Genomic DNA, 11,192 nt, shown 5'->3' with positions numbered 1-11,192 from the left:
TTTTGAAAGAGTAAAGAACAGCGAGAAGTAACTAAGCAAAACACAAGGATTCGACACTAAAAGAATGAAGAAAGAGAAACGCCGATAAAAATTAGGAAACTCACCCAAAAAGAGATACATATTTAATCTGTGAGTGAGTAGGAAACTCACCCAAGAAGGAGACGGTAATTGTAGAGTAGATAGCAGCGAATCTATCTATATAGAATAACAAAGGCAAAACTATAATAGGATGCCAAGTGGAATACCCACAATTCAACACATGTCAAACTTTAAGACAAATCTCCAAAATAGTTGGAGTTCAAAATTAATTTAAACTACAAATCAGGAAAATAAACTTGCAACCTACGAATTTCAGATAGATTGTATACTTCCTCCAATATTTTGGCAGTTAATGTATTATACTTGGAAATTACAAAAAGAAAAAAACAACTCCCACTTTTATTGTTGGCCGTTTTCTAATAAAAACTACCCACTCAAATTTGCCAATTATTTTTATAAAGAAAAAAGAAAAATTAAAACAAAGAAAACAGTATCCTAAACCTCACGACTGATCGTGTCCCACGATTGAGTTTTTGAGTTATTCTATTCATTTATTTATTATTTATTATTACACTTACCTATTAAAAATAGAACTCCTCCCCTTTTTTGATTGGCTTTTATAAAAAAAATAAAACCCTCACACTTTCTTAGTTTTTGTTTTTTAATCAGCAACTGCCCATCACTGAGAAAAAACGCAAGAAAGCAGTCAGTTAAAAACCCACGATTGATCGTGCTCCCAAACGTGGGCTTCCAACCAAAACTCCCTATTCTATCTACATCTCCATTACTGATTGATTTGTGCACTTTATATTTTTGAATCCTTTTCAACTTCCTATTTTATCTACTCAGTCTGATTAAAATTGCTTTGCAATTATGGATACACAACTTCATGATATCAAACAAATTTCAGGCAACTCGATGCAATGGAATCTCAAAGTTAGAGTCGTTCAAATATAAATAATCCCGGATCGATTTAAGCCGGAAATACCGCTTTCAATTGAATTGGTTTTACAGGATTCGAAGGTAACATGTTATTTTTGCCTCATTCTTTTACTTACTTTATGCATATTAGTGAACGGTGTCTTAATATGAAAAAAAAATAATGGTCTTGAGATTTGGAAATACAATATTGAGGATGAGACGGAGAGAACATCACTAACTTACAAAAGTGGATGCTCCTCGAGAAGGGTAAAGAATGGCTTAATTCAACCTGAGAAGAGAAGTCAAATGAAAGTTGCAACAGAGAGGATGGTTGTCTAACAAAGTTTGAATGTAAGATGAGATGCTTTAGGAAAATAGATTTTTTTAAGCAATTATCAAAAAATACAATTGTTTTCTCTTATGAGATTAGATAACTGGAAGTGACCCAATTATTCCCTATAATGAAGAAGGCTTTCTTCCTTTAATTGGTACTAATAGTTCCAACTTTTGTTATACATTTACCGAAATTCAACATGCTCTAAATGACTAAGACAACTTTAAAATCTTTATGGGACATTTAAAACTATATCAACTTGGAATTTTGGAAAGTATCTAAGAAGATGAATTTAACAAAGTGCGAAAATCTTTATGGGACATTTAAAACTATATCAACTGGCATATATATTACATATTGGTTGCTTTGCTTAGACTATCATCGGATGAACATACATAAACTACGCTTATATGTGAAATATGTGTACTACAGGTATTCATCTTTCTGTCTCTTAATGTTGGCTTCATAATTATGCATTAATAAGGAATATGATTTTGTAGGGTGATCGTATACATGCTTCAATCGGAAAGTATGTTGTTAAGTTTTTTAGGAACAAGATACAGGAACTTCGCTTATATCGTATGAGCTACTTTGTTGTCGGACTAAATAATTTGAAGTTGAGGACTACGACACACAACTTGAGGCTGACATTTACACAAAAGACATTTGTTGAGGAAACAACTGATCCTGGATTTCATATGAACATCTTTAACTTGCGTCCTTTTGACCAACTAACAAATCAACATGATGTCGATGAGACAGAATTATTCGATAAGTCTTCTTTTCCTTTTTATTTAAATGGTAGGTTTTGTAAAACTATGTTACTAACTATTATATTTATAGATGTTGTTGGCCAGGTTGTGACCTATGAAGATGTTAAGACCTACAAACAAGGAGACGACCAAAGTGTCTTTATTAATGTTGTACTCGAGGATGATCAGTAAGTCATTCGCAAATAAAAAATAATACTTTAATAAAACTACATATATTGTTGTTGATTAAGTTTTACCATAAAACGTATAAGAGGAACAGGATTTTGGCAACCTTATGGAGTGAACTTGTGGATCAAATTCAACATCACTTGACTGAATCTACAGATAAACCTTTGATTGTTGTTTTCTAACATATGAAAGCTCAAAAATTTCGAGGTTTACCATTAATTACATGTATTTTTCAATTTTAGTTTATAAATATTATATAATTTCAGATTTATAATTATAGTAAATCTGCTCCACAGGTAATTACTCAGTGCGTAGCTGTTGGTATCAGACAAAGATATGGATTAATCCTACGCTGCCGCAATCAACTGAGTTTAAATCCAGGTTTGTCAAGTGTACAATTCTTTTCTATATTTACAAAAAATATAAAAACAGTATTGACAAATAACAATTTTCGACTTATGTAGATTCCTGGCAGTACGTCAATCAAACTTTGAGCGGATCACTCAGACAAGTTCACAACAAAGTTACTCTGTTAGAGATGAGTTAGACAAAGGAATTATACTGTTTAAAACTATTAGGGATTTAGTTCAGTGTACGCATGTGAGTTTAATTTAGTGTTACAATTTTATTTACCTTATGTTTTCTGTTTTGCATTTACAATGACAAAGGAATTGTACTGTTTAAATAATTATTTAGTTAAGTGCATGCAAATGAGTTTAATTTACTATAATATTATATGTACCTTATGTTTTGTTTTGCATTTACAATAATTTTTTCTTTATCTTAAATAGGAATGTAGCTATTGGATTGCGGCAAAATTGGTGAATTTGAAACTTGACCGAGGATGGTCATACTTGGCATGCAACAAGTGTACTAAAAAGGTTGACAAAGTTGGTACTACATACTTTTGCAAGAAATGCAATGAAGAAGCATGTTCTATTACTCACAGGTAATTACTTATATATATATATATATATATATATATATATATATATATATATATATATATATATATATATATTTTTATAAAAAAATATGCATAAAGTTAATCAAAATTGAGTTGCAGGTATAGGCTTCAAGTTCGTGTTATGGATGGAACCGCTTTTATCTCATTATTGCTTTGGAATCGCGACGCTATGCAGCTTATAGGGAAGTCCGCAAAAGAACTTAAAGAAGGATTAGTTGAGGTACAATACTAAACTTAATTTAGTTGTCAATTATAATATTTCTAACCTCGGAAATTTGGTGTAGACCTCAATTGGGGATGCTGATTGTTCTTATCCAACTGAACTGGACGATATTCTTTATAAAAAATTCATGTTCAATGTTATTGTTAAGAAAGAGAATATTGCGAAGGTGAATTTTTTTACCTTTTCTTAAATACTCAAAGTACCTCAGTCATGTTCAGAAGTAGTAAACACATTAGTCTACAAATTGCTATTTTGGAGGATACTCATTAAAGTAGGAAGATACTGTTATTTTTTAACATGTCTGAGTATGAGTCATGAAGATAGAATTTAGGTGCCAATTGTACAACTGTTATTGAGGAGTAGGAAAGAAATGCTTTTATTATAAAATGCAACGTCAATATATGAAAAGAAAGGAAACTGACTGAATCCATTCTCGGTGAGGAAATTGAAAGTGTGGTTTAATTTGTCTTTTGGTTTATTTTTTTATTTTTTTAATACGGTCGATAAATTTAGTCTGCAATATACATACGTTTCTAATATTTCTTCCGCATTACTCAAATGTCTAAGATGTTTTCATATACTCATATTTTGAGTGCTAATCGATCTACTCATTTTTTTTGTTTGTCTTTTACTGTTGTGATACAACAAGATTCTTTCTCAATATGCTAACTCCTAAGTTCTACTACTTAATTATTTGATTCTGTTCTTTTTTACTTTGATAGGAAATGTATGATCAAAGTCACTAATACATTGTTGATGACTTCTCCAATTAATGTTCGAATTGTTAATTTGTTCTCACGGCTGGGAAAATTTGTTATTTGGTTATCTGATCGAAATGAGGAGCAAGGGAGAAAAGATTATTCATCATGTAGCTCTGCAGTTTGGTGGTAGTGTAATTACTTGTTATCAAATATTGTTATTTTCATATCAACAAAAGTAATTACCTGTGTCATTATCTCTTTAGTATTGGCATTTTTATTTTTGCGTTAAACCATTGATTAGAGGTGCAATATTTTTGTTGATTATTACTTGGTTACTTAAGAGAATTGTAGTGTCCTATTATGGACTTGAGTATTTCTCGAGGGATGATTTTTTCAGGCTATTGTTTAGCCATTATATTTGCTATTGCACATGTTCTATTTGTTGCGTGTGGCCTACTTTGAAGGATGAGAATTTATCAAGATTAAAGTCACTATGTGGTTTCTGTTGGAGCTACTTAAAATAATATTTTGTGCAAGTTGGTGCACCCATATTAACCTTCGTTCGAGACAGGAGCTGAAATAAGATTTTAACCAAATGTGATGTCCTTTGTGTTTCTACTTGAGTCAAAAGTTTATGCATTTTCATGTGGATTAATCCTTTTAAAGCCAAATATTGACGTATCATTTCTCAGGTATGTTAAAATAGCTTTTGAGGATTGATGGTCCCTAACAACAAATTCATAGACATAACCCGATAGAATTCACCTATTTTTCTTTTCATTTAATTTTTTTTATTGCAGTCATTAAATATAGTCTGTAATATATATTTCTTTTTAATATTTTTCTATGCTCTTTTTTGTTTAAAATGATCCGCGCATCAAGCGGGTAAATATACTAGTGAGAGAGAATCTGAATAACCAAGAGTTTCTGAACTTGAAGGAGTCTTGTTACTGTTGTATGTAGCTGGAGAGCTACACGTGTATTACACGTGTTTAATCAGGAAGGAGAAGGGCCAAACATTATAGTACACTTTATTTTGATTTTGGTACAACTCTTAATTGCAGTGTTCGTACACCCTCTTCTCATGTTCGGTTCAGTAAACTTATTTATTATTCAAGCTCATTTGAGACACTTAGGTGTGTCCAAGTCCAATAATGAAGCATCAACTGTTTAATATTGAAGTTGTCAACCAAAAACAAATATGAATTTTTACCTCCTATAGCAAAGGTTAACACCTTATTTATTTTAAATAAATACCATTTAAAAAATTATATTCTATAGATACCTTTTAATGTTTATAGCAAAATATCTAATTTTGATTATCACTTATCCCTAAGCCACTAAATACGCTATTCAGTTACACTATTTTCTTTCTCTCTCTACTTTGATACATGTCATTCTCTTCCCTCATTCCCTAAAAACACAACTGAGGGCTCCGCTCGCCGCCATCTTCCTCTGTTTCTGTTTGTCAAGTCTCCATAATGCTCTCTCGTTTCATCTCCAAATCCTCACACCTCCGACTCTTAACCCTGCTTCCTTCCAAAACCCACTTATTAAACCCTAAACCCATTTCCACTATATCCTCTTTACCCATTCCCAAGCCATGTTTCTTCTCCAACAACTCCCATTTCCTCTCCACAGGTAACAACAACAATGGCAAAGATTCAGAGCCATCATCTTCTGATTTGTGGAAACTTTCTTCTGAAACTGATCAATCACTGTTCAATGAAGACATAGAAAGTGTTGAGGGTATACAAACGCATGTTCTTGATGATGGGTCTTGGGCTAAACAAGAACAAAAAGAGAGTGGTGATGTGTTTAAAGAAAATAAGGGTGTTGGTGGAGGTGGGGAGGATGAGATTCGTCGGAAATTAGGGTTTGTTCTTGAACAAAGACGTCGGAGTTTGGGGCTGAGCAACTTGATTTTCTGTTAATATATTTCAGTGTATTTTCAACGTATCACGCTGTATTTTCATATATTTCATTGTCTTTTTTTATGTAATTCAATGTATCTCGCTGTATTCCATGTATTTCATTGTATGCACTGTCTTTTTTTCATTGTATTTCAATGTATCCCGCTGTATTCTATGTATTTCATTGTATTCACTGTCTCGCTATATGCCGTGAATGTATTCATATATTTTTTTAATTAATATAATTTATGTATTCAGATATATTATATAATTTCTCTGAAGATTTCTATGTTTTTGGGGTATTTTTCGGTTGAGAATCTTTTTTATACAAGGAAATACAAAATTTATGTGTTATAATTGAGTTTGTTGAGTCTATTAGGAGTCTATTATGTTAATTGATTCACTTTCCGTTCAAAAACAGTGTAATCCCCCGTTTCACGCTGTGAATACAGTCGAATACAATAATCTGTCCAGCTGTAATCCCATATTTCACGCCATGAATACAGTCGAATACACTCGAATACAACAAATGATTAGCTGGACTTCCCTGATTCACGCCTATTTTGCTATTGTATTCATGAATACAGTAGCTTAAATACATCTAATACATCTTATAACAAGAGAAAACGTATCTACAATCCGTAATATAGCAAATAGTATCTATAGATGGCTAATTACTACTAAAAGATAGTGCTTTACGAAAATTTCTCAAAAAAAATGAGGCAAACCAAGCGTCGGCTTATAGCCTGTTTGGCGAAGATGCAAAAATCAGCTTATTTTGATAAGTACTTTTTTTTTAAAGTATTTTTCTCAAAAGTATTTTGGTGAGAAGCAGTTTGTATTTGGCTAATTAATTTGACAAGCACTTCCGAGCAGCAATTAGTATTTGACCAAGCTTTAAAAACTACTTCTAAGTGTATTTTTCTGAAAAGTGCTTTTGAAGAGAAGCTATTTTTTTTTGCTTCTCCAAAACTGTTTCTGCTTTTTTTCAAAAACACTTTTTTTTTCTTCCAAAAGCTTGGTCAAACACATTAATTTTAGAAAAAAAATACTTTTTAAAAAATAAAGTACTTTTAGAATTGGAAAAGTTTGGCAAACAGGCTATTAGTTGGAAATTGGGACAAGATTAGTTTGGCTTCATCCATTGACAATTTCAGTATTACTTATGATTTACGAAGGATAATTAAATATACCAACCTTTATTGCAAGATCAACTATATCTAATAGGAGTAGTTTTTAATCCAAAATTCATGGCACGTTATTCTGATTGACCAAAAATAATATACATCACAATATCAAATGGCAAAACTAAGAAGTTAGATAGAATTGTCTGATTACAATAAATGCTGATTTTTGAACGATTCCAAGCTCAAAATCGGAGTAGATGAAACTTAGCTGGAGTTGATGTTAATCATGTAGAGAGAAAACTCAGTTTTTACCTAATATATACAAGCACTTGTGTCATCATGTATTTTCTATAACAAGCAAGTTTTTAGTGGAACCGATTTTCTATGATATTATTTTTTGTAATAATTTTTTATTTATAACAGCAATACTCATCATTATAACTGTATACTCTTTGTAAAATTATATCTTTATGATAACTCTACTCAAATATTTGTATATTTATTATTTTCTAACCAAAAAACAATGTAATAATTATATTTTATTGGAAACATAACTTTTATAAATTTCAATGACGATGTGGAACGTCAAAAACTCTTGTGAACTTAGAACACGAGAAAGTAAAAGATGAAGGTGGGGAGTTTTTGTGTTCTGCCATTAAAATATATGCTTTAGAATTTGAATCTTTGTACATATGACTAGTTATGAATATATTAATATTGTATTATCTTTTTTTAAAAAAAATAATTAATAAAATATGAATATATTTTGAAATATATAAGAGCAGAACATTAATTATTGCGAATTATTAAAAGTTCAAAAAATTCGACTGGGGATGTCTAAATGGTTGAGTCCATTACTCAAATGGTTACTCAACTATCCCAAATTATCTACTAAAGTTATTTCTCTTTCGTTTGTAACAGCAAAGTCACTTAACTATGTCTATAGCACTGAGTAGATTACTCAACTAGATTTCGCAAACTTTGGAATGCCCAATTCCTATTTTACCCTCTAAATTATAAACATTTGCCTTTCTTTTTAACTTTTTAATATTATTATTTTTTCTTTTTTAATTTATATTATGGACTTGCCTATAGAATAAATAAATTTTATTTATAAATTAAAAAAATAAAAAGTATTTAAGCATATATAATGCTGGAATAATAAAATATTGAGCATAGTAAACAAATTAATTAGAATAATTTGTTTGTAATAATAATTTTGATATTAACAACAAATATTAAATAATTTATTTTACACAATTAAGAACGAAAGGAAATAAAAGTTGTAAAATATACATTCCATTCACGTAATATAAAAATATTTATTTAAATAAAGATTTTTTTATAATATACACTATATATTCTTAAAAATTATGCTCAATTATATTATTATTCTGACATTATATGAGCTTAAAACTAATTTTTATTTTTTATTTTATAAATAAAATATATTTATTCTATAGGTAAGTCCATAATGTAGATTAAAAAGAGAAATAATGATTATATTTAAAAAGTAAAAAAAGAAGAAGATAAAACTTGATAATTTAGAGGGTAAAATAGGTACTTGACAATCAAAAGTTTGAGAAATCTAGTTAAGTGATCTTCTGAGTGATATAGCATAGTTAAATGACTTTGAAATTACAAACGAAAGAAAGATGACTTTAGTAGATAATTTGGAATAGTTGAGTGATCATTTAAGTAATAGACTGCTACTTGGTCACTAATTATGATAGAAGAACTTTCCGCGCCCAGCCACCATTTTCAATGGTGAAAGTTATGATCTGATCCATTAAAAGTGGGGCTTTCCGATGTCAAATAAATCAGATTCGAAAAAACATCAAGAAGAAAGAAAAATATAATCAGAGTTCAATCCTGAAACTCAATGTCAAAATAAAAGAAAAATCACTACAACTTCAAGAAAAATTACTCTTCTCTTCAAAGCATTTGCTAGCATTTTGTAAAACCAGAAACAATGGGTGTGATTGGACCCCATAAATGTAATGAAATTAACTGTCCCTTTTGCCTTTTTGTTTTGTTTGGCTGACGAAAGTTACGCTCAAATTCATATTTGGATGTGATATATTTTGACCTGGATTGTTGACAATTTTATTCTCTCTCTTAAATTAGAAGGAACATACACAAGAAAAAAAATAGTGAAGAAAAAATAAAAGAAGCTTAACTTCATTAATGGAGTAGAACAGAGGGAGGAGGGCAAGGGGAATGGAACAGTAAAATGGAAATAGAACTAATTAGGAAGAAGATAAGGAAAAATTGGTTGGACGGGAATAATGAGAAAAGAAAGGGGGAATGGGAAGAACGACAGGGGGGGGGGGGGGCAGGTTAAAAGTGATAAGTTTTTTTTTCTTTCTTTCCTTGTAGTTTGTATTTTTTTTTTATTTTACAATCTTCTTAATGAAAATTAATAGATTTACGCACTATATGAATGTGACTTCCACACACTTTATCCACGTAAGATAAGTTATCGCCACATAAGTATAGTCAATGATCAAAGGTGCTAATTAATAATTATTCGGTCAAGTGGGAGTGTTCAAATAGAAAAATGGAGAGTTCATATATGGACTTTAAAATTAGGTGCAAGTTTAAGGAACTAGGAGGCTATTTGGCCTTAAGTATATAACTAACAAGTCATGCCAAGTTTAAGAGGTATCTAAGGATTTGGCCATTTTGGAAACTTCAGTGCACATCATACAAATGGGCTAACTTAATCAGTGGAGGTACCAAAAATCTAGGGGAGTTTCTAATTTTTCTTTTCTCAAGGGTAATCCAGGTTTAAGATGAAGCTGAGAAACAAAATGACGCAAAACCAGCATTGGCACCCTCCAATTTGTATTATTTTATTAATTTTTTTTATCAATTAACAATTTAAAATTTACTTTTTCATTGCTATATCAATTATTTCTTAAAATGAAATTTTATCTAAGACTAGTGAATTTGTCCGCGCTTCGTGCGGTTTAAAATATGATAAAATAATTAATGTTAAATTTTATGAAAAGTTAATCTTTACTAATTAATTAAATGCGTTATTACATGAGGTGAGGAAGAACACTTCTCTTGTTTCTCTTGACAAAATTTGATCAATGATAAATTAAACAAACCTACAAGAGAAAGCTACAATTTACAAACTCATGGTCCAGAGCTAGGTCATGCAGCAAAGTTTGCCTAAGAGATATATTATTAATCAATATGACTTAAAAATTCATGTCTCATCCCTTGTATTCACAAGATAAAGGTACATGTTCTATAAAAGTGAAAGCAAATATTGAAATTACTTTCGAGTAAAGACGATTAAAGTTATATTAATATTTGATCCTCCACCTTTCATTGGGAAAAAAAAAATTCTATCGCCTATACTAATGTTGGCAATAGAATAAAAAAGGCAACTATTTTTCTATATATTTTCAAGCTTCAATACCTCGATTACAAGTATGGCATCATCACTATCATTAGAACTTGAAAGATCAAGCAATTCAACACTACCAAAAGCTATATTGTAATTAAACACGATCTTCTCTATCTAACTTAGACAACAAATATAAAAAAAAATATTGTAATAAATCCTAAAAAAAAAAGTGATCTCATCTTAATTGTTACGCCAGTACTTTAAGAATTGATAATATATCTAAAACATATATAAAAAACTAATGAATTAAAGGAAAAAAGTTAGTTTAAGAAGCCTAAATCGGAGAAAATAAATATATTAGGATGTCCCTGACTTTGCTTGATATGCTTAGTGCATATTCATGAACCGTTAAACTCTTAAGTCTCTAGCCACTTGTTGCTCCTAATGTGATCACCAATTGGATTGGTTTCTCAGAACAAAGTAATTAAGTTTGGTCTAATATCTTAAAAAAAAAGAGTACTTTCAACATATTCAACATATTCACTACAAACATAGAACCTAATTCAACAATTAGATTGTGAAAGCCATTTATAATACACCATCCCCCGAATACTCTCTATTACTCCCTGAATATTTCAATGGCAAATCCATATTTGATTTAGAGA

At 30.3% G+C, this 11,192-nt stretch overlaps 1 protein-coding gene across 1 annotated transcript; it reads left to right on the top strand.

Moving 5' to 3' along the window:
• The first annotated feature begins 754 nt into the window (after window positions 1–754).
• On the top strand, window positions 755–4,512 carry LOC107787781 (replication protein A 70 kDa DNA-binding subunit B-like). Its single transcript, XM_075220863.1, has 7 exons — window positions 755–1,062; window positions 1,795–2,234; window positions 2,532–2,616; window positions 2,700–2,835; window positions 3,027–3,184; window positions 3,302–3,422; window positions 4,148–4,512. The coding sequence occupies exons 2-7, from the start codon at window positions 2,162–2,164 to the stop codon at window positions 4,169–4,171; spliced, it is 597 nt and encodes a 198-aa protein (XP_075076964.1). The 5' UTR covers window positions 755–1,062; window positions 1,795–2,161; the 3' UTR covers window positions 4,172–4,512.
• The last annotated feature ends 6,680 nt before the right edge of the window (window positions 4,513–11,192 follow it).

Source organism: Nicotiana tabacum, chromosome 8 (genome assembly GCF_000715075.1).
Source record: "Nicotiana tabacum cultivar K326 chromosome 8, ASM71507v2, whole genome shotgun sequence".
NCBI classification, from domain to species: Eukaryota; Viridiplantae; Streptophyta; class Magnoliopsida; order Solanales; family Solanaceae; genus Nicotiana; species Nicotiana tabacum.
This window is presented reverse-complemented; position numbering and strand designations above follow the sequence as displayed.

Excerpts from the sequence above, each read along its gene's own strand:
- LOC107787781 (XM_075220863.1), top strand. The coding sequence starts at position 2,162 with ATGAAGATGTTAAGACCTACAAACAAGGAGACGACCAAAGTGTCTTTA. Across the intron at positions 2,836-3,026 it reads ATTTAGTTCAGTGTACGCAT|GAATGTAGCTATTGGATTGC; the intron begins GTGAGTTTAATT and ends TATCTTAAATAG. Across the intron at positions 3,185-3,301 it reads GCATGTTCTATTACTCACAG|GTATAGGCTTCAAGTTCGTG; the intron begins GTAATTACTTAT and ends ATTGAGTTGCAG.